Here is a 23,333-nt window from a genome sequence, read left to right as displayed (position 1 = left end):
GTTGCACTGCCCATCTCAGCAACAGAGTTTCTTAGTTTATACATAGTTACTTAGTATTTGTCTTCCTCCTGTTTACAAAACAACAGCAACAACAAAACCTTGGTCATTTCAATATGCTAGGCTCTCCCAGTTTTACGTGGTGGCCCTTTGTAAAGCGGACATACTAACTGTCCTGCTCCATGGAGGCAAGTTCACCAACCACTCAAGTGGAGGTGGACTTTAATACTGAACCTAAACCGGACATACAGGACAATAGAGGACAATAATTGCCCATCACATCCACATCTACAGAGGAACTCCCCACTTCCAGGACCTCTTTAAGAGAGTGGCAGATGATCTCAATATTACTTTGGAGAAAACCTTCAATAGCCAATAAGAGCTCATGGACCTATTGCAAGCCATTACCACCTCTAAAATAGCACTCTATTAATGCAGCCGTCCTGCTCCATCATACCCACTAGCAGGCAGATGGACCGGAAATACTTTGTCTCCTCTAAGGACACTGAATTCCACTTTACACTCTCTGTTCCTAACTCACTATTAGTGGAAGCAGCTAATCAGAAGAACAAGCAACAACAATTCATAACGACCAGAGATAATGAAAGGATGGAGGCATTTGGGCCTAACGTATTATACTCCTCCATCTTGCAATTCAGGGTCACCAGTTACACAGCACTATCAGCAAAATGCAGCCAGAGAAACTATGCAAAATACAAACTTTTATTGATGACGTGCCTCCAGATAAGAAATAACTATTTCAGGCACTGATCTCTGAAGGAAAACTAATATCCCACACAGCACTCCAAGCCACACTGGATGTCGCAGACACAGCTGCCAGGTCTACACCACACAGTGGTCATCATGCATTGTATATCCTGGCTCTCCTCTTCCTCCTTTTCAAGAGAAATCCAGACTACAATAGAAGATCCTCCATTTGATGGTCACAAACTCTTTACAGCCAACACCAATTAGGTCTTCCATACCATGAAAGACTCTTGACCAACCCTGATCTCCTTGGGTATGCAAGCAGCTACAGCAAATATAGGCTGTGTCTAGACTACATGCCTCTGTTGTCAGAGGCATGTAGATTAGACACATAGGCAAAGGCAAATGAAGCCACGATTTAAATGATCGCGGCTTCATTTACATTTATATGGCTGCCGCGCTGAGCCGACAAACAGCTGATCAGCTGTTTGTCCGCTCAGCACGCTAATCTGGATGCTCCCCTGCCGACATCAAAGCCCTTTGTCGGCAGCCCCGTTATTCCTCGTGGGATGAGGTTTACTGGGGCTGCAGACAAAGGGCTTTGTTGTCGGCAGGGGAGCGTCCAGACTAGCGTGCTGAGCGGACAAACAGCTGATCAGCTGTTTGTCGGCTCAGCACGGCAGCCATGTAAATGTAAATGAAGCCGCGATCATTTAAATCGTGGCTTCATTTGCCTTTGCCAAAACAACAAATCTACATGGCTCCGTCGACGGAGCCATGTAGTTTAGACGTATCCATAGGTATCAGCCATACCAATGACAGTGATACTCCCACTATTCACTGCAAGCATAATGCCAACAACATGATACTCACTACCAACAGAGCCCAAATACAACTCAACTCCACCTTCTGTGGTGACCCAAGCAGCGGCTTCCAAAAAGCAAGAAAGGAACTGGGGATTATAGTGGATGAGAAGCTGGATATAAGTCAACAGTGTGCCCTTGTAGCCAACAAGGCTAATGGCATATTAGGTTGCATTAGGAGGAGCATTGCCAGCAGATCTAGAGGAGTGATTATCCCCCTTTATTTGGCTCTGGAGATGCCACATCTGGAGTATTGTGTCCAGTTCTGGGCCCCCCATTATAGAAAGGATGTGGATGCATTGGAGAGGGTCCAGCGAAGGACATCCAAAATGATTAGGGGGCTGGAGCACATGACCTCTGAGGAGAGACTGAGGGATTTGGGTTTGTTTAGTCTGCAGAAGAGAACAGTGAGGGGAGATTTGATAGCAGCCTTCAGCTTCCTGAAGGGAGGTTCCAAAGAGGCTGGAGAAAGGCTGTTCACAGTAGTGACGGATGGCAGAATGAGGAGCAATGGTCTCAAGTTACAGTGCGGGAAGTCTAGGTTGGATTTTCGGAAAAACTATTTCACTAGGAGGGTGATGAAGCACTGGAATGGATTACCTAGGGAGGTGATGGAATCTCCATCCCTAGAGGTTTTTAGGTCTTGGCTTGACAAAGCCCTGGCTGGGTTGATTTAGTTGGGATTGGTCCTACCTTGGGCAGGGGGCTGGACTTGATAACCTCGTGAGGTCTCTTCCAGCTCTATGGTTCTATGATTCTATGAAGAGCACTGAAAACAATCTACCCTCCCCAGTGCTCGCAGTGAACAATCCTTCCTTCACCTTGTGTTTATAACCATTCCTCCATAACTGGGAAGCTATTACTTTGGACCGTTGGGTCCTGGAGATCATTTGATCAGGGTATACCATCCCATTCACTTCCCCACTCCACTATCCACTCCCCTTCCCATCCTTTTTCAGGGATCCCTCTCATGTGCTATTAGTCCATTCAGAGTCACAATGCCTTACTCACTTCGGAGCCATAAAACCAGTACCTTCTCTGCACGGGCAAGAGGTTTTATTCCCATTACTTCTTGATGGAAAAGGAAAATTGGGGATTGTGACCCATTCTAGACCTCTGAGGTCTGAACAAACATGTACAAAAACAAAAATTCAGGATGGTCACTCTCTCCACAATCCTAGCAAAGGTGCAGGGAAATTGGTTTTCAGCTCTTGACCTCCAAGGTGCATATTTTCATGTTACTATCCACCTGGCACACGGGTACTTCCTCAGATTTACACTTGAGAACGACCATTATCAATACACTGTTCTTCCCTTTGGTCTCTAAAAACGTAGGCCTACAAATAGAGATAAGTCAACATTATCATCTACCCAACAAATCCATTTCGTAGGCACCTTTCTCAGCTCCATCAGAAGTCGAGACTCACTGCCACAGGAAAGTCAGAGCAATCTGAAATCTCATACACACCATTTGCATCAGCCTGAAGGTCATGGCTTTCAACTTTCTCTGGCTATTGGTACATGTCAGCTTCCACCTTTGTCATCCCCAATGCCTGCCTGCACATGAGATGCCTTGAAAGCTGGCTAGCTTTGGTATACCAATCAAAATGGCGAAAACTCATCAAATCCCTCACAATGCCCTATACAGTCAAGGGCTCACTACCACGGTGGACTTTCCCACTATACATGTGCAAAGAGGTTCCAAAAATCACAAGACCTTCCAAAAATCATCATCACAATGGACGCATCCCTACAAGATATGGAGCACTAATAGAACAAACCCAATGCAGGGACTGTTGTCCACTTCAGAAGCCATCCTACACATTAACCTGCTCGAGCTCAGAGCTGTACGCTATGCCTGCCGACATTTCCTCCCTGTCATCAGAGGCTGTAATATAAGGATCATGACAGACAACATAGCATACATATTCTACGTGAACAGACAGGGTGGAACTTGTTCCCACAACCTGTGCACGGAGGCCATCCAACTCTGGAATTGGTGCCTGAAACACAATATCACCGTATCCGCCACTTACCTACCTAGCACCCAAAACATCACTATGGACAAACTCAATCGTTGCTTCCCCATACAACACGAGTGGGAGTTGGACAATACCATTCTACACATCATCTTCCAACGCTGGGGATTTCCCCAACTCAACATATTTGCAACAGCCCAGAATAAAAAATGTCCAGAGTTCTGTTCCAGAGCAGGCCTGGGATCCCACTCCAGGGAGATGCCTTTTTGCTCCTGTGGACCGACATGCTTCTTTACATCCTCCCACCCACACTCATACTAAACAAGGTAATTCAGAAGATCAGAAAAGACAACTCTCAAGTCCTCTTAAAAGCCCTAGTGTGGCCCAGGCAATGCCGGTATTCCTTCCTGATGGGAATATTGACCAATCCCCCCATCCCTCTCCCATTCCAGCCCAATCTCCTATCTCAGTGCAACAACCAGATTCTTCACCCCAACTTAGACTGTCTCCACCTCAAAGCCTGGCTACTCAATAGTTCTCTCATGAAGAGCTCAGAAGCAGTACACACAGTTCTCCTACACAGCAGAACTCTACCCACACACACTACTTACCTGTAAGAATGGGAGAGGTATGCAACTTGGTCCACACAAAAACATACCTCCCCAACCTCTGCTCCTCTTCATTCAATCCCTGATTATTTACTGGAACTTAAATCCAAGGACTCTCCAACAACTTCATCTAGGTGCATCTCGCTGCCATCCCCACATTCCACCATAAGGTGGATAATGCCACAGTGTTTTCACAGCCAATCACCAAAAGATTTGTGAATGACATCCAAACCCTATACCCTGATATCAGTTCACCAGTGCATCCCTGGGACCTACATCTTGTCCTTTATGCACTAATGCACAAACCCTTTGAGCCTTTGGACATATGCTCTCTCTTATACCTCTTCATGAAAACAGCCTTTTTAGTCACAATCACTTCCACCACAAGGGTGGAAGAACTTGGAGCTCCCCATGTTCCACCTTATTCTGAGATAAAGTCATGCTTCGCAAACACCCTACATTTCTACCTAAAGTACATTCCTCCTTCCATCTATATGAACCCATTCACTAACCAATGTTAGTCCCGAAACCACATGTCAGTGATTTCGAGTCTGCCGCCATACACCAGAGCAGGGCTCTCTTGTTCTATCTAAACAGAACTAAACCATTCCGAAGAACTCCAAAGCTCTTTGTCTCCACTGCTCCATTATCCCAGGGAAACTTCATCTGTAAGCGGAGCCTTTCTAGATGGATAGCCCACTGTACACACCTGTGCATTCACACAACACTCCACCCTTCTACAGGATACTGCAACTGACAAAAGACTGGGCAGAGCTGTTTTGTCTGCAACCTTCTGACCTGATCCGAAGCCCCTACTGTCCTAAGGAACACTGCTTATAGTCAGCTGAGTGGAGCATCCACAGGGACTTCTCTCGAAAGAAAAGAGGAAGTTACTGTATAGTAACTGATGTTCTTTGAGATGAGTGTCCCTGTGGGTGCTCCACTAACCGCCTTCCTCAGCTTTAGTTTGGATCAGACATAGGTCCATTGTAAAGAAGGAACTGAGGACCGCAAACCACGTGCATGCTATTTATCCACTGGCAGTTCGTAGGGCAGGCAGAGAGTGCGCACAGTCCGGGAGAGATGAGGTACTACTGAGAATCTCAGATGAAAAGCATTGTGTCACCCCTTGATCTGAGTGGAGCACTCACAGGAACACTCATCTTGAAGAATGTCAGTTACTGCACAGGTGAGTAACCTCTTAGCTCATCAAGATACTGTGCTGAGGCCAGGTGGTGAGCCAGGCAGTTCTGGAAACAGGCAATACTCGTGGCTGACAGAGCTGGAGTGTTCTGTTGTATTTTCTTCATTTAGCATTTTGTTGTTGTGAAAATGACTTCTGTATCTGCAAAATTAATGGAACTTTGTTGACATCTGATCTACATATTCCTCTGCTATTTGTTGTAGCAAAAGTGGTATAAATCTGTGTAGTGGTTAATCTGTAAAAGGAATAAAAAAAGAGGTGAGACTCATCGGGTCAGAGTTCTTGAGTGTTTTTATTTTTTTAAGATTCATGTATAATGCCAAAAGCATTTGTCAATTTAATCTGTAACTCCCAAAATTCACACACACTTTCATTAGTATTTTCTACTTTCTGGCATGGTATTTTTTAAAAACTGCAATCAGTTTGACCTACACAAACTTGCTATCAATGTACCCGTAATTTAAGTCATGTGAGTAAGATGATCCTAGCCAAATGTATGTGAACATAACTACTAATTTTCCTTTATACTGAAGTTTTTAATAATATCTAAAAAACAGGCAGTATTAATAGGAAATTGTTGCTGTTGTTGTTTAAAGTTATGGGTATTTTAAATCAACAAAACATTTTTGGAAATTTTGTACCTGACTAATTCACAGATGCATACTATGTCTCCCTTTTCAGGGACAAATCCTGGTCCCTTTAACATCAATGTGAACTTTTTACTTGCTTAATTCAGAGGAGGAAACAGACCCTCTGTATGCACCTGTAGACTTTTTTACCTGAACATGATCATACAGTAACAACTATCGTAAGGCAACACCTTAGATACGTCTACACTACAGGCTTCTTGCGCAAGAATTCTTTGTGCAAGAGTTCTTGCACAGAAAGTTCTTGCTCAAGAGGGCATACATACTGGTATGTGCTTTTGCACAAGAGGTGTGCTTTTGCATATTGCTACGGACACTCTCTTGTGCAAGAAAGCTCTGATGACCATTTTAGCCATAGGGGTTTCTTGCGCAAGAAACCCCTGTTGCCCGTCTACACTGCCTTCTTGCGCAAGAGCTCTTGCACAAAAAGGCTTATTCTTCATAGAAAGAGGAATAACTCTTATGCAAAAAGCCCTTTGTTCTTACAGTTAACTGTACTTCTTGCACAAGAATGTGCTTCTAGTGTGAATACTCCACAAGTTTTTGTGCAAAAACTCTGCAGTTTGGACATAGCTTCTTTAAAAAAAATAAAAGCAAGCAAAGGCACTATTGCTCCAAGAGGATCCTATCTTGTGTTTCAGACTTCATCCATTTTTTTCTACAACAGTCAAATATTGTGTTTACAATTCTTAAAAAACAGGAAGCGATCTGTTTCACAGTTGCTGATCTCAAACTGATGAGGAAATTTGCTCATATCAACCCAAAAGAAAAATTCACCTTTGGACAGACATTAAGCATAACTCACACACTTAGGCTACATCTACATTGCAGGTTTCTTGCGCAAGAACTTTTTGCGGAAGTGATCTTCTGCAAAAAGTTCTTGTGCAAGAGCGCATCCACATTGCCATGTGCTTTTGCGCAAGAGAGTGTCCACACTGTCATGGACGCTCTTGCCCAAGAAAACTCTGACCATCAGAGCACCTGTGCTTTTTCCGATAGGGGTTTCTTGCGCAAGAAACCCCTGTTGTCCGTCCACACATGCCTTTTTGCGCAAGAGCTCTTGTGCAAAAAGGCTTATTCCTCATAGAAAGAGGAATAACTCTAGTGCAAAAAGCCCTGTCTTCTGATGATCTACTGTACTTTTTCTTGCACAGAAATGTGCTTGTAGTGTGAATGCTCCACACGTTTTTTTGCAAAAACAGCTGTTTTCGCGCAAAACCTCTGCAGTGTAGACATAGCCCTAGTGTGGTTCACTGTCCCATGCAGTGGCACCTAGACCACAGCAACAGGTAAGAACATGAGACCTTTATAGGATGGTCTGAGAGCCAACTGGTTTTTAGCTCAAAGGGTAGAAGCTCCTAGACTAAGTTCTAGAGATCCCAGGTTCAAATCTGCCTGATAGCAGTTACATAAGCATAAGAATGTTCAGCCCCAAATAGGACTATTTGGATAAAGGTATCAATGTATAAATTAATAATTGACGAATTAAAATTTTTACTAATTTTATCCACTTCAATATTATTTTTTAAAGTCTTGAAAAGAAAGAGTATTTAAAGCTCTGGAGGTGTGCACTGGCTATCCTTGTTTTTCTATTCTCTTGGGTCATTTCCCTTTCAGGCTGTTCGGCTACGTCTACACTGGCCCCTTCTCCGGAAGAGGCATGCTAATTTAGAACTTTGGAATAGGGAAATCCGCAGGGGATTTAAATAAACATGTCCGCCGCTTTTTTTCCGGCCTGGGGAAAAGCCGGAAAAAAGCGTCTAGACTGGTGCGATCCTCCGGAATAAAGCCCTTTTCTGGAGGCTCTCTTATTCCTACTTGGAAGTAGGAATAAGAGATCCTCCGGAGAAGGGCTTTATTCCGGAGGATCGCGCCAGTCTAGATGCTTTTTTCCGGCTTTTCCCCAGGCCGGAGAAAAAGCGGCGGACATGTTTATTTAAATCCCGCGGGGGATATTTAAATCCCCCGCGGATTTCCCTATTCTGACTTACCTGCTTTGCATGCCTCTTCCGGAATTAGGGGCCAGTCTAGACGTAGCCTTCTAGAATACACCAATACATTCTTGCTTCCTTTTTTCCTTTCCCAAGTAATGAATATATTTGACCTTCTACACTGTGATTGGGAAATGTAGCAGAGGGCAGTGATCACAACCATTTTCAATAAAAACTAACACTGCAATGTCCTTGTAAATGAAGGTAGTAAATGCTGGGAAAACCAGTAAATTATAGTTTCTATGATTTATTTGGATACAAGTCAAGGATTTTCATGAAATTTTCAGTCATACCCAGATTTTGGAGCCTTCAGCATGTAGTTTTAAAAAGAGAACAAGATGCTGGCGGAAGGCTTTCCAGTGAGTACAGATGATAGATTCTGATGATTATTTGTATTAAGGACTCAGCCCAAGATAAGTGCCCCACTGTGCTATACACTGTACAAACAGAGAGTAACAGTCAGTCGATAGCTTGAAGAGCTTACTAGATTCTACATAGATAAAACAACAGATGGGAGAAAGGAAGTATTTCCCCCATTTTACAGACCAGGCCTGAAACAAGGTCACACAGGAAGTCCATAGCAGAATCAAGAACTGAACTGAGGTCTGAACTGAGATCCTGAGTTTTGGTCTAGAACCTTGATCACAGAAATATTATTCCTTTTGTTGCTGTTGATTTTCCCTTGCTGGCTGTGATATCGGAGTATCATGATCAATGGGAATGGAGCCAGAGTGCCTGTGTTCCCGGGAGGGGCTGTTACTAAAGTTAACACTAAGGGTATGTCTAGACAGCGGGGCTATTTCTTTTAAATGCTCCCATTATTTTGAAATATTTTTCAAAATAACGGGTGCACTATTCCAGCATCCCTGTAACCCTCATTCCATAAGGGTCAAGGGATGTTTCGAAATACAGGCAGTCCCCGAATTACGCGGATCCGACTTATGTCGGATCCGCACTTACGAACGGGGCTTTCTCACCCCGGAGGTCGAGGTGGCGGATTGCTACCTGCGAGCTCCGGGGTGAGAGAGCCCCGTTCATAAGCTGCTCCGGTGCCCCTGGTCTGCTGGAGACCGTCTCCAGCAGACCAGGGGCACCGGGCGGGTTCCCGCGCTTCTGAGGCTTTGCCAGAGCAAAGCCTCAGAAGCACGGGAACCCGCCGCTGCTGCGGCTTCAGTCCCGGTGCCTGTGGTCTGCTGGGGACCGTCCACAGGCACCGTCCACAGGCACCGGGACTGAAGCCACAGCCGCGGCGGGGTCCCGTGCCTCTGAGACTTTGCCAGAGCAAAGCCTCAGAGGCGCGGCACCCCGCTGCCACTGCGGCTCTGCTCCCCGTGTCCCTGGTCTGCTGGGGTGGGGGGGCGCAGCTAGTGTGCCCCCCCCCCAGCAGACCAGGCTTTTGTTTTGGACCCTGGGGCAGAGCAGCTGGGGCGCTGCCGATTGGTCCTGCAGCGCCGCTCTGGGCACTACTGGACCAACCCGGCAGCACCCCAGCTGCTCTGCCCCAGGTCCTGATTCAGCCGCTGCTGGTCAGTTTCAGCAGTGGCTGAATCAGGACGCCTGGGGCAGAGCAGCTGGGGTGCTGCTGGGTTGGTCCAGTAGCGCTGAGGAGCGGTGCTACTGGAGCAACCCAGCAGCACCCAAGCTGCTCTGCCCCAGGCGTCCCCAAGTCAGCCGCTGCTGAAACTGACCAGCGCTGACTACAGGAAGCCCGAGGCAAAGTTGCTCTGCCCCAGGCTTCCTGGAATCAGCCACTGATCAGTTTCAGCAGCAGCTGACTTGGGGAAGCTTGGGGTTCTTAAGTTGAATCTGTATGTAAGTCAGAACTGGCGGTCAGTTTCAGCAGCAGCTGAATCTGGACGCCAGTTCCGACTTACATACAGATTCAACTTAAGAACAAACCTACAGTCCCTATCTTGTACGTAACCCGGGGACTGCCTGTAGCACGTTTTTTTGAAATTTGGCGCTATGTAGAAAAAATACAATTTCAAAACACAATCAATCAAAATAAGATGTGCAGATTTGAATATCTTATTTCAAGTTTAGGGTGCTGTGTAGATAAACCCTAAGTGAACAGAGATCAGTTGGAGTTAGGCTAGTAGCAACTAAGCCACATGGACAAAGCAGCACACAAGGTTTAATAAAGTTCCACTTGTTCATCTTAACCTGCATTTGGCTTCTCTTTTTATAAATTAAACAATCTGTATTTGTTCTCCCAGCATTATTTTTATTATTCTCTTTTAGTTTCTGTGTTCCACAGGTGAGACTAATGTCTTCATTAACGAAGGTGTAAAACTTATACAAATGATAGACAAGAGTAGGTGTCTGTGGAAAAATCCACATCTTAGGCAAGTTCATGACACCAATACTTAAGCAGAATCTATTAAAATCATGGGGAGTTCTGGTTTGATTTGGCCCTGTGACTCTAGCTTGCCACTGTATTCTGATTTACTAGAGGACAGAAAGCAGTGATCACAACCATTTGCAGTAAAAATTAACAATGTCCTTATAAGTGAGCACAATAAAGGCAGGGAAAACCAGTAGATTATCGTTTCTATGATTTATTTGGATACAAGTCCAGGATTTTGGTGCTAGCCTGTGTCTCAATCCACTCTGATCTGTGCTAATGGAACACACAACCATTTGTTATCCAAGTCTTCTGTTTGTTTATGGTATGGAGTACATTTTGCTAAATTGTTGTTGTTTGCACTCTAAAACAAAAAGACCTTCAAGCGTTCTTTGATTTTCTTTTGGATGTTACAGCAGCACCAGCACCAGCACATTCTTATACATCAGGTCATGCTGATCCTTCATGCCGTCCTCCCTGGGTAACAGATGACTCCTTTTCCCAGAAATTTGCACCTGGAAAAACCACCACCTCCGTTACCAAACATAGCCTGCCGCGGGGTGCACCAGCACCATCTCCTGCCTCAACTTCCACTTACTCCTCTCCTTCAATACCAGCTTCTTCCCAGGCTCCTACTGTAGCCCGGGGAACAATTCAAAGGGCTGAGCGTTTCCCAGCCAGCAACCGAACTCCTCTCTGTGGACACTGTAACAGCATAATTAGGTAAGGTCATGGAACTCTGAGGAGAGGGATGAGGGCAGAAGAGAAAGTATCACAGACCAGCTGATTATTGCATTTTTGTTATACAATCTCAGAACATGAGAGACAGTTAAATAACCCAGAGGGGATGTCTGTTGTCTGCTTGATTCATTTAACATTTCCAGAGCTCATCTTTGCTACTGTGTGGTTCACTTTTTATCACTACAAAGTTATACAAGGTCATTGTTTGAGGCACCTTTTCCACTACAAGTACTGCCTTTTTCTTACAAATTTCTGCTCCCTGAGGTATCTCAGGAAATAAAACTGGAAGGACACTCTGTAAAACTATATTGGATTGAGGAAATGAGATATCAGTTTGGAGACAAATGTAATTGCTGCTTTTGTATCTGGAGAAAGATAATGCACGTGCTAGGTTACCAGTGATTCGCTGCATGCTTTTCTTCTTTCCCAAGGCATTCTGTTGGACTGGTGCTCATTGTTGGCATGACGATTGCTCCCTGAGGGTATGTCTACACTACCCCGCTAGTTCGAACTAGCGGGGTAATGTATGCATACCGCACTTGCTAATGAAGCCCGGGATTTGAATTTCCCGGGCTTCATTAGCATAAGCGGGGAGCCGCCATTTTTAAATCCCCGCTGCTTCGAACCCCGTGTAGCGCGGCTACACGGGGCTCGAACTAGGTAGTTCGGACTAGGGTGCCTATTCCGAACTACCGGTACACCTCGTTTCACGAGGAGTACCGGTAGTTCGGAATAGGACCCTAGTCCGAACTACCTAGTTCGAGCCCCGTGTAGCCGCGCTACACGGGGTTCGAAGCAGCGGGGATTTAAAAATGGCGGCTCCCCGCTTATGCTAATGAAGCCCGGGAAATTCAAATCCCGGGCTTCATTAGCAAGTGCGGTATGCATACATTACCCCGCTAGTTCGAACTAGCGGGGTAGTGTAGACATACCCTGATTTCAAGTAATCCATGTTTTTTAATGACAGTTTCATCCACTGAAAAGGAATTGGTTCAGTGGTGTGAGGCTACTGATTATCACTCTCCTTTCTTCCCACACAGGAATACTCCAGTAACACACACAGTATTCTAATTACAATCACTACATCTAATGAATTAATAGTAAATCACTATTAGGCTTCTAATCCGAACTAGCTAGTCCGAGCCACGTGTAGCCGCGCGGCACGGAGTCCAAACTAGCTGGCATTTAAAAATGGCGCCGGCCGGCTTCATGCAAATGAAGCCTGGGAAATTCAAATCCCGGGCTTCATTTGCAAGTGCGGATGACTACATTACCCCCGCTAGTTCGAACTAGCGGGGTAGTGTAGACATACCCTAACATACTTATTCTTTATACTGCAGCCACATGAAAACAGAATTGCCATTTTGATAATGTGATACAATGTAAGGATGTAATTCAAATATGCAAGAAAACATGAGACTTTCAAAGCTATTGCAAAGTATATGTGTATTACACTTTTCAGCAACTTTGGAAAGTCCCCTGCTTTTTATGTTTTCAGGTGGTAGTTCTCTACTCTGTATCATACTCATTAGAACAGGGGTGGGCAATAATTTTTAATGAGGGGGCCATGCCAAGATTTTGGTAAGTGGTCAAGGGCTGCAATTCTGTGGAGGGGGCGCAGGGTCTAGGACAGCGGGTAGGGTAAAGGGAGCTTGGGATAGAGAACTAGGGTACAGGGGGGAATGTGGGGTCTGAGAGGGAGTTTGGGTGAAGGAGGGGATTATGATCTGGAGCATAGGGTCCAGGGTCCAGGAGGGGTTATGGGTGCAGGAGAGGGGTGCAGGGCCAGGGAGGGGTATGTGTACAGGAAAGGACTCTGGCCTAGGGGGAGGGATGTAGGAAGGAGTGCAGGGTCTGAGAGGGAGTTGTAACCTGGAGGAGGTAGGGAGAGGGGGTACAGAGGGTTTGAATCATGGCCTGAGCCAGGCAGTTGGGGAGAAAGAAGGGGTGGGGTGCCAGAGGCAGGATCTGGCTTGGAGGCACTTACCTTGGTGGCTCCCAGCAAGCAGCTCTGCAGGAACCTGAGACAAACTCCCTGCCTGCGTGCTGTGTGGCTGCTCCATGTGGCTCTGCCCCAGCACAGGGAGAGAGGAAGGGAGGGCAAGAGGAGGTGTCATTTGCTGCCCCTGCCTTCAGCAAAATTTGTCAGCTCCTGTTGGCTGGAAACTGGCCAATGGAAGCTGAGGGATTTTGCTTGGGGTGGGGACAGCGCATGAAGCTTTCCCCTCCCTGCCCAGACTGCAAAGCAATTAGCAGCCTGCTGTTTAAAATGGTTGCAGCTGCTCTGTAGTAAGGGTGCTGCCAAGGCGGCCCTGGGTCAGATCTGGGTGCCTATCAGGCCAGATCCAGCCAATAGCCACTGCTTGCCCACCCTGCATTAGAATGAGGAAAGCCTTCCATTTGGTTGCCTTGATTTATATTTAACATTTCTGAACTTTTGGTGATTTGTCAGGGGTTTCAAAGAAAGCGTTTTCAGTGCCCGAATTTACACAAGCGGTTTACAGCTGCTGATAGGAAGTAGCAGCAACATGAGAGTTCTCCCAGACACCATTTACAGTTGTGGCGGTTTGGAAGCCATGGCAGGACTTCAACAACGGTTCTGAAAATTCAGTTAATATGTTAAACCATCAAAAGTGATTAGAACTAATTCCTGAAATTTTCCTTTGAAAAACCTTGAAAGGAGACTGGTTGTCAGCAGGTTGTAGGGTCTTATTTTAAAAATCTCTTCCTTACTATTGTTCCTCTGGAATATTTGTTAGGTGTTCATTCTGTGCTTAGCACCCTGGGCCCCCAATCAGTGCCATTGGATGCTTCTGCAATATTAATATCATAATGATGTTTCACAGGGGGCCTTTCCTGGTAGCCATGGGTCGTTCCTGGCATCCAGAGGAGTTCAACTGTGCTTACTGCAAGACCTCTTTAGCAGACGTGTGCTTTGTGGAAGAGCAAAACAGTGTGTACTGTGAGCGCTGCTACGAGCAGTTCTTTGCACCAACTTGTGCCAGATGCCAGACCAAGATCATGGGGGTAAGTCAGAAGAACCACAGAGCCTCACAGCTAAGTCCTCACTCCATTGAAATTAGAAATTCAATACTTTTGATTATAGGAAAGTACTATACTGGCTGGAGGTTTGGACATGACCGTACTGCACTTACCAGTCTATAGAGGAAGTTTGTAATATGAATAACTCTTTTAAAACGTCATTGAGTTTATTTTTCACTTCTTCCTACTCTTGCTTTAGTGACCTCTGAAAATGAAAATGTATTGCCTTGGGCACCTCTTGCTAAAGTTAGGCAAAACGTGAGGTGATGCTATGCAGTCGTGCTTCATACAGGTCTCAGTCTACAAAGTCTGGACTTTGATCGGGCCCATTCAGCTATTCATGCATGAAGGGCAAGACTGCTCTAGAGAAATCACGATAATTAGATTTTTAAGAGCAGTAGAGCAGGATTTTGCTTGTTTCTACACACCTACTGGCTACGTCTAGACTGGCATGATTTTCCACAAATGCTTTTAACGGAAAAGTTTTTCCATTAAAAGCATTTGCGGAAAAGAGCATCTAGATTGGCACGGACGCTTTTCCGCAAAAGCACTTTTTGCGGTAAAGCATCCGTGCCAATTTAGACGCGGTTTTGCGCAAGAAAACCCTGATCGCCATTTTCGCCATCGGGGCTTTTCTGCGCAAAACAGTTTTTAGCTGTTTACACTGGCCCTCTTGCGCAAAAACATTTCCGGAAAAGGGCTTTTGCCCGAACGGGAACATCAAAGCATTTGCTCAAGAAGCACTGATTTCGGACAGTAGAACGTCAGTGCTTTTGCGCAAAATCAAGCGACCAGTGTAGACAGCTGGCAAGTTTATATGCAAAAGCACTTCCTTTTGCGGAAAAACTTGCCAGTCTAGACGCAGCCATTAAGTTTCATGCTTAGATACTGTAATAACTGAAACTTTATAAATTCCTTTACAAGCTGATTGGGTGGTTGGAGCAGCAGCAGATGAAGATAATCTTATCAATGGATTTGTATACACAAATGAGAAGGAAAATGAGACATACAGAGATGCCAAAGATGTTTTAAGAGCAGGTTAGACAGACACTTGTTGGGGATGGTCTAGATAGTGCTTGGTCCTGCCGTGAGGACACGGGACTGGACTCGTTGATCTCTCGAGGTCCCTTCCAGTTCTAGTGTTCTATGATTCTATGTGACCAAGTATCCATCACAATTCTTCCATATCTGCCAATGAAGAATATACTCTTCGTTTTCACTACTCTGCCTCCACTGCTGACATCGGTCTGTATTGGGGAAGTCAGTACTTTGCTCCCTGCTAGGAAGTACATCATCAGACAGGTAAGATGAAGTCCTGTTCCAGTGAAGCCCTACATACTGGAGCATTAGGGGCAGTGTTAAAACAGCAAAGCCACTGAAATACTTAACTTACGCTGTGTCTAGACTACACCTTTCTGTCGACAGAGAGATGTAAATTAGGCACGTAGAAATTGCTAATGAAGGGGGGAGTTAAATATCCCGTGCTTCATTAGCATAAACATGGCCACCGCATTTTTCCAAAAAGGAGCTTTTTCGAAAAAAAGCAGCAGTCTAGACACGGATCTTTCGAAAAATAAACCCTTTTTTGAAAGATCCTGTAAACCTCATTTTTTGAGAAATACAGTTTCTTTTGAAAAAGGGTTTATTTTTCAAAAGATCTGCATCTAGACTGCTGCTTTTTTTCCAAAAAAGCTCTGTTTAAAAAAAAAGGGGCGGCCATGTTTATGCTAATTAAGCGTGGGATATTTAAATCCCCTCTTCATTAGCAATTTCGACGTGCCTAATCTACATCTTTCTGTCAACAGAGAGGTGTAGTCTAAACGTACTCTTAGAGTCTCTGTGGATTTCTATCAATAACATAGCGAATCTGCCAGCTGCATCTGTTTACATTTGTGAGATTTCTCAATCTGTCTTTTACTGTTTAGCACTTAGAGGTTCATAATGGATCCACGCCTCTTTGTTAGATATAATTATTTTGCAAATAGTAACAGAAGTTAATAAATCTCACTTGTGATTCTGTAATGTGATGAATGGTGAATCACATTTATATGGGTCTGAGTAGCAAGTTGGAGCAATGGACTGAAATGCTGACAACTATTTTCATTCCCTTCTGCCTCACACAGTAGAGATTAAAAAATGAGGAAACCATAAAAAACCTACTTAAAAGCATGCCCCACAAAACAGAAAATAAGATACATGAAATCAGTGGCTCTCACCCTTTCCAGACTGTGTTCCCCTTTAAGGAGTCTTTCTACCCCCTAATTTCACCTCACTTTAAAACTACTTGCTTACAAAATCAGACATAAAAATACAAACGTGGCACAGCATGGTGGTACTGAAAAATTGCTGACTTCCTCATTTTTACCATATAATTATGAAATAAATCAATTGAAATATAAATATTGTGCTTACATTTCAGTATATAATATATAGAACAGTATAAACAAGTCAGTGTACGTATTAAATTTTAGCTTGTACTGACTGTCAGTGCTTTTTATGTAACCTGTTGTAAAACTAGAAGATCTCCGTGTACCACCAGTGGTACATATCCCCGTGGTTGAGAATAACAGCATTAAATACGTCACAGATCACACAGTCTGTTGGGTAACTATTTTTGGCCAGATCCTCAGCTGGTGTAAATCAGTGTAGCGCCACTGAAGATAATAAAGCTAAATCCCCTGTTTCTCTGTCAAGTGCCCCACTTGTGCACATATACAAAATAGAAATGGAGAGGTGAGAGAGAGATTATAACTTTCTTTGGTGCAGAGTCTCCCAGTGAGGAGAGAGCCATGGGTTGTGTTGATGCAGTCAACTAGCTGAACAGAGCTGGGTTTTGTTAGCTGTTCGGTGGCTTTGTTTTGACAATAAATCATGTTAGGAGGTTTGCAGTGCTCTGAGAGGAGGCAGGGCATTCCCATCAGAGTAAATATTGCTACTCAGGTTTGTATTTCCTCATTTTAAAAATCCCTTGGTCTCAGTTATAATGTGGACAAAATTGGCTGATTTTAAAACAAGAAGCCCAGGGTATCCCAGTGTTGTATTTGTTTTCTTGACAGTGGGTTTAGTGTATATGTGTTTTGCTGTTTTTGTTTTTCAGGAAGTGATGCATGCGTTAAGACAGACTTGGCATACAACTTGCTTTGTCTGCGCTGCCTGTAGGAAGCCGTTTGGGAATAGCCTCTTCCACATGGAGGATGGAGAGCCCTACTGTGAGAAAGGTATAACGCACAATAGAGCAGTAAATCAGTATCTTGTTTCTGACATCAAGCTGCACAAGTGTTTCCTAGTCTGTATTTCCCACAGCCTCCCCTGCCTCTTTCTGATTAGACAGGCTGTTTGTTGGGTTACAAACTGGACAGTCCTTCTTTTTAGTGTTGGTTCCGCCTCTGGCACTGAGACAAAATTGCACACAGTTTTACTCACTGTGAGATGAAGTGCACTGTGCTGGACAGTGCACCACTCCACTTCAGTCAGTGTGTCCTCATGTGCGCTCAAGCGGGGGGGTGCTTCTCAAAATGGTGCCTCCTTTGTGGCACACATAGGTGCTGACTTTTGATTTTCCTGGTGCATGCTCTAACCCTGAGGCTCCATTCCTCCTTGGCCTCTTTCCCTGAGGCTCCCCCTCTTCCTGCACCCACTCTGTCCCTGCCCCCTTCCTCCCCACCACTCCCTCCTCTCCAATCCTCCTTCCCCATGTGCCTCCTCCCAGGCACTTGCTGACCCAGGACCAGCCCTAGGTGCCCAGTGAACAGCTGATAATGTGGCCAGTCCTGGGAGTCTGCTGAATGGGGAATTGGTGACCAGTGCCGGGGCTGGAACCACTTTGAATTATAAGTGCTGCGCATCTCTGCCTCCGTCTCCCCTCCCGCCCCCATTTTTCCCCTTGTGAGTGAGTGAGCTCCACAGCATCCACGGAGGCCATGCCTGTACTTACCCGCACCACACTGGCAGGAGATGACTTACTCTCCCAGAAGTGCCAGAGTGCCCGATGCTCCAGGAACGTGCAAGTTGTGGTGGGCTGGCAGAAGTGTGTGTCCTTCTCTCACAGCACACTTCAGTCTCTTTTCCCCCTTAGTCATGATCGTCTCTTCCTTAGCCATTATTGTCTCTTATTTTTTAACATTAGGGTGTTTTTTATTTCAACTCCACATGGCTCCCCCTCACTCAGCAGCAACATGTTCCAAGATTTGGAAGGGACTTCCACTCGGAGCTCCATAGTACCGCTCCAGGACGGCTGCTGCATGAATTGCTTCTTCCTCAGTTCCCTTGGGTCATGACTTGGGTGCAATCTCAAGGGAATTCTGTGCCCCCAAGCCTGGCGATACTCTGCTGGCCAATAGAAGTCAAGGGAAAGCTCTCCTTGGATAAACAAGCACCAAGGGAAACTTTTCTATCCTCTGGCTGTTGGTACTGCCTCCATTCTGGAACTGGTAATCAGTAGGAATGTTAAATTTAGTTTAATCAACTAGTTGATGGATTTTCCATCGACTAGTCGATTAGTTGATAAATGGGGGAGCCACTGTAGGGTTAGCTCCTGGCCCTGGGAGTAACCCTGCTGTGGCTCTGCCTTTTAAATTATTAAGAACTGGCAGGCTCTTAATACATTTAACAGGCTGAAGCACAGTGTGGGGGATCCTACGCAAGCCAGGACAGCTGATTCCCAGCTCGCGCCTGGTCCCCACTATTGTCCTTACCCTTTGCCCTCCATGGAGATGGTGCTGAGGGGGAACCAGCTTTTAAGCCAGCTCCCACCAGCTCCTGCAACTAGTCAAGAAACTAGTCAACTATCCAATAAGCTTTTGCATATTGGATAGTTGACTAGTCACTTACATCCCTAGCAATCAGCTTCCAAGCACAGCTGTTTCTTCACTCTTACTGTGTTACAGGGGGGCATATGGATAAATAAAAGGAGCTAGCCAGGTGAATGAGCTATCAGGCAGGATCAAGGCCTAGACTACATTGTGCAATGATCCTTCCTTTCACATGCCCTATCTCTCTTCCTGCATTCCTGGCCTTATCTTTCTATGTTAGTGACAAATGGAAACATTATAAGTCAAATACTACCTTGTAGGTTCTGGATTTAAGGAGGGATCCATCTAAAATGTATTAGATGGTGGATCTTAACACGTACTCTCTTAGAAATGGGCACTTTCCACTACACTCCAATAACCTGAATGATTGTTTTACTTCCTTGCACCTTTTCTATTTCTGCTGTATTTTTTTTGAGATACAGCAGTTCCAGATTGAAGTCAATATTCAAAGTTAGGACATTTTAACCCTTTGATACAGAGTTATAATATTTTCTATTTAGTTTAAAATTGTAGTATTCCAATATTAACCTGAGAGCATAACTACACAGCAGTCAGGAAAATTTAAGTGGTGCTTCACAATATTCATCATGTCATCACCCAGCCCTTATATAATATGCTTTATGCATTTATTTTGTGGTTATGACTTCTCTATTGTGTGTGTGTGTGTTTATAATCATTTAGTCTATGGCTAATGTCTGAGTTCTGAGGGGAACATAACTTTGCATTTTCTGACTTGTGTGTTTATATTCACAGCCATAAGACTGCAATTAAAGGGGGGTTTTGCTATGATTTTTTTTGCATTTAAAAAAGAAAGGAAGAAGGGAAAACTGGTAAAAATTTCATCCTTGGAGAATTTGAGTGGCGTGTAGAACAGAATTCGAAGTAAAAATAATCCCAAGAATCATTGCTAGGCACATTCTCTGTTTCTTCTTGGTGTAATATGCTTGTGTTCAGAGTTCATTCTATTTGTTTGTTTGATTGATTGATCGATTTTTAGATTACATCGCTTTGTTCAGCACAAAATGCCATGGCTGTGATTTTCCTGTTGAAGCAGGAGATAAATTCATTGAAGCCCTTGGACACACTTGGCATGACACCTGCTTTATTTGTGCTGTAAGTATCTGCATTCAAACCTATATTATTATTCTAGAATCTTATTAGAATTTATGATATCACACTGAGGGAATTCAGTTTAGTAAGATGGTGGTCAGTAGTTGATTGGTTTTAATTGCACGTGTGGGTTGTTTTCTTTTTTTTCCCTCAGTTTTCACCAGAATAGCTAAATTTGATTTAGGTTGATAATGGTAAGAAACACTAAGATAAAATTCATGCTTTTTGAGCAGATTGGTATTATTCTTAACTACATTTGCTCATAAATCAGAATTTAAAATAGATCTCTAGCAATGATGTTATCAATAAATTGAATGGTGTGAAATATACTGTATTCTCGGGGAACAAATATTTATACAGTTGTGCAATTTGTATTTTTATACAGAAAGGAGTCAATTCAGAAAAGTGAATAGTAATTAATACAGATGTTAGTCATCATTCAGTCTGCTTTTGTGCATGTGTATAGGTAATATGCACGCGCGCACACAAGTAAAAATCTATATAATAGTAATCACTTATCACTAAGGGTGCCATTTATGGAGGACAAGGGGGGCAGTAGCCCACCCCCAAGTTGGAACCCCTGGATTTCATAATTGAGGTCTGCTTAAAGCCCATGCCCTGACTCCAGATGCAGGTCTTAAATGCCACAGAGTTTGAGCTGCTTGCAGCTTTGTCTTTGGGGCAGGGAGTTTGTTATAAAAAGAGGGAGGTACGGTGATTAAAAACAACAAAAGACTGGTCATTCAAGTAACTGAAGGTTTGTTAGATCAACATGAAACCATTGCCAGGTACTCCACTTAAAATATAGGGGGAGAGAGTAGGAATGAGTGTTGTGCTACTTGGATTTCCATTTGGACCACCACTGTTAAAGTTTTATTAGTTTCTAAGGGAATGTCTAGACTACAGAGAAGATCGATGCTGCCACTGTCGATCTTCCAGGCTTCAAATTAACCAGTCTAGTTAAGACACCTAATTCAAACAGAGAGGGGCACTGTGGTCAATGATGGTGGTCCTGCTTCCACGAGGAGTAAGGGAATTCGAAGGGAGAGTATTCCCCCTTCAACTTCTTGCAGTGTGGACAGTGCTAAAAGTCAAGTTAAGGTACTTTGACTTCATCTATGCAATTAACGTAGTTGAAGTTGTGTATCTTAATTCAACCTTGTCCCATTGTGTTGACATACCCTAAGGTGCTACAGGACTACTCATTGTTTTTTTAAAGTTACAGACTAACCCCTCTGAGACGTTTAAACTTATAAATGTTCTTGAAAAAGAGGTAAACAGGGACTAATCCAAAGCTGACTGCAAAGAGTTGCAAAGGGGGTCTCACAAAACCGGGTGATCAGGCCACACGAAAGCATATGGAATTCAGTGTTGATAAGTGCAAAGTAATCACATGGAAAAATGTAATCCTAACTCTAGATACAAAATACCTATTCCCACTCAAGAAAGAGATCTTGGAATCCTTGTGGCTAGTTCCCTGAAAACATCTGTTCAATGTGCAGTGGCAGTCTAAAAACTAAAAAGCTAACAGAATACTGGGAATCATTAGGAAAGGAATAGATAATAAGCCCAAATGCCATATTGCCTCTATATAAAGTCACTGTATGCCCACATACTGTGTGCAGATCTGGTCACCACAACTAAAAAAGATATATTGGATTTGGAAAAGGTACAGAAGGGGAAACAGAAATTATTAGTAGTAAGGAACAGCTTCCATAGAGGGAGAAATTAACAAGACTGAGACTTTTCAGCTTGGAAAAGAAATGACTAAAGGGTGGAGGGGATATGTTAGATGTCTAGAAAATCATGAACGATGTGGAAAAATAGAATAATGAAATGCTATTTATTCCTTCACTGACATAACACAAGAATTAAATTAAATGTATAAATTTAAAAACAAATTATTTCTTCACAGTCAACCTGTGCAACTCTCTGCCAGGAGATGGTGGAAAGGCCCAAACTATAACCAGGTTCCAGTAAGAACAAAATAAATTCAAGGATAAGTCCATCGGTGGCTACTAGCCAGATTGGGCAGGGATGGTGTCCCTAGCTTCTATTTGCCATAAACTGGGAATAGGAGACGGGATGGATCAGGATGATTGCCTCTTCTGTTTATTCCTGCTGAAGCTCCTGGCATTGGCCATTGTTAGCAGACTGGATACTGGGCTAGAAGGACCTTTGGTCTGACTCAATCTGGCCATTCTGATGTTCTTGTATAGAGCTGAAATGAATCTTCCCCCTGCTGTAACCCACTAGAGCCCACTCCCCTTCCAGAGCTGAGATAGCGCCCAACAGTCTTAACTGGACTTTCTCTCCAGAGTTAGTAACAAACTAAGAATATACATTCAAATTTTAAGGCTAACCAGTGTCCCTTAAGTGACTTGCCACAAGATGTCAGAATATGTTAGCGTTAGAGTTGAGTGGGTCTAATATTTAATTAATTTTCTTCCTTTTTATATAGGAATTAGATACAGTGCTCTGTCAGCTAACTGCTAAGTTGTCTGCCAAAAGAGTACAGTTTTCCAATGCCTTAGTAGCTCTGGAATAGAGATGAAGTGTGGGGAGGGGGGGCACATGGGGTTGGTCCCCCCACTTGATGCTTGGCTTTTACTGAGCACGCTCAATAATACTGTTGAAGCCTCTGTTCTCAGTCCTCCCCATACTTTCATTCTCATCCCCTCTCATAGCATGCACAAGTTGGGCACCACTCCCCATCTTAAATGATGCCCCTGCTTATCACCTGCCATGATTGTCCCATTTGTACTCATCCAGTTACCCACACCCCCTATTAGCAATTTTCCAAGTCTCTCATCTGCTACAAATTATAAACTGTTAGGCTGTTTCAGCAAAAACAACAAGGAGTCTGGTGGCACCTTAAAAACTGACAATTATATTGTGGTATAAGCTTTCATAGTGACATCCTCCAGTTATTCACTGATTCCTTTGGGGCTAGATGCCTCTAATGAACTTTAGGAAGTGTAGAATTGATTATTTGTGTTGAATGTTAAATTAACTTAATGGCTGCTGATTTCTCCATGAGATATTTTCTTCAATTATATAATACACTCCTTTTCTGAAACTGGGAATGTCTGAAGTTGATACATGCATTTGGATTAGTGGACAAACTGATGCTTGCACAATACAATCATCATTTTCTCTTGGTTCAACATCAGTTTTGTCATAAAAACGTATTTAATCACTTATAAAAGATGCCTTCTCTGAATATCTCCAGTTCTGGTGCATTTGCACTTTTAAGTAATTTCTCACTCATTCATTTTAGTTGGCAGG

General features: G+C 43.9%; 1 protein-coding gene across 1 annotated transcript in view; it reads left to right on the top strand.

Moving 5' to 3' along the window:
* LDB3 (LIM domain binding 3) overlaps positions 1-23,333 on the top strand; it is a 229,399-nt gene that overhangs the window by 195,017 nt on the left and 11,049 nt on the right. The window contains exons 15-18 of the mRNA XM_075934832.1: positions 10,761-11,064; positions 13,929-14,109; positions 17,222-17,342; positions 19,933-20,048. Coding sequence (XP_075790947.1) covers positions 10,761-11,064; positions 13,929-14,109; positions 17,222-17,342; positions 19,933-20,048 — 722 coding nt within the window. The remainder of the gene's footprint in view (positions 1-10,760; positions 11,065-13,928; positions 14,110-17,221; positions 17,343-19,932; positions 20,049-23,333) is intronic.

The sequence above is a fragment of the Pelodiscus sinensis genome, chromosome 8 (genome assembly GCF_049634645.1).
Source record: "Pelodiscus sinensis isolate JC-2024 chromosome 8, ASM4963464v1, whole genome shotgun sequence".
In the NCBI taxonomy this organism is placed as follows: domain Eukaryota; kingdom Metazoa; phylum Chordata; order Testudines; family Trionychidae; genus Pelodiscus; species Pelodiscus sinensis.
The sequence above is the reverse complement of the archived record's forward strand: the minus strand, read 5'-3'. Positions and strand labels throughout refer to the sequence as shown.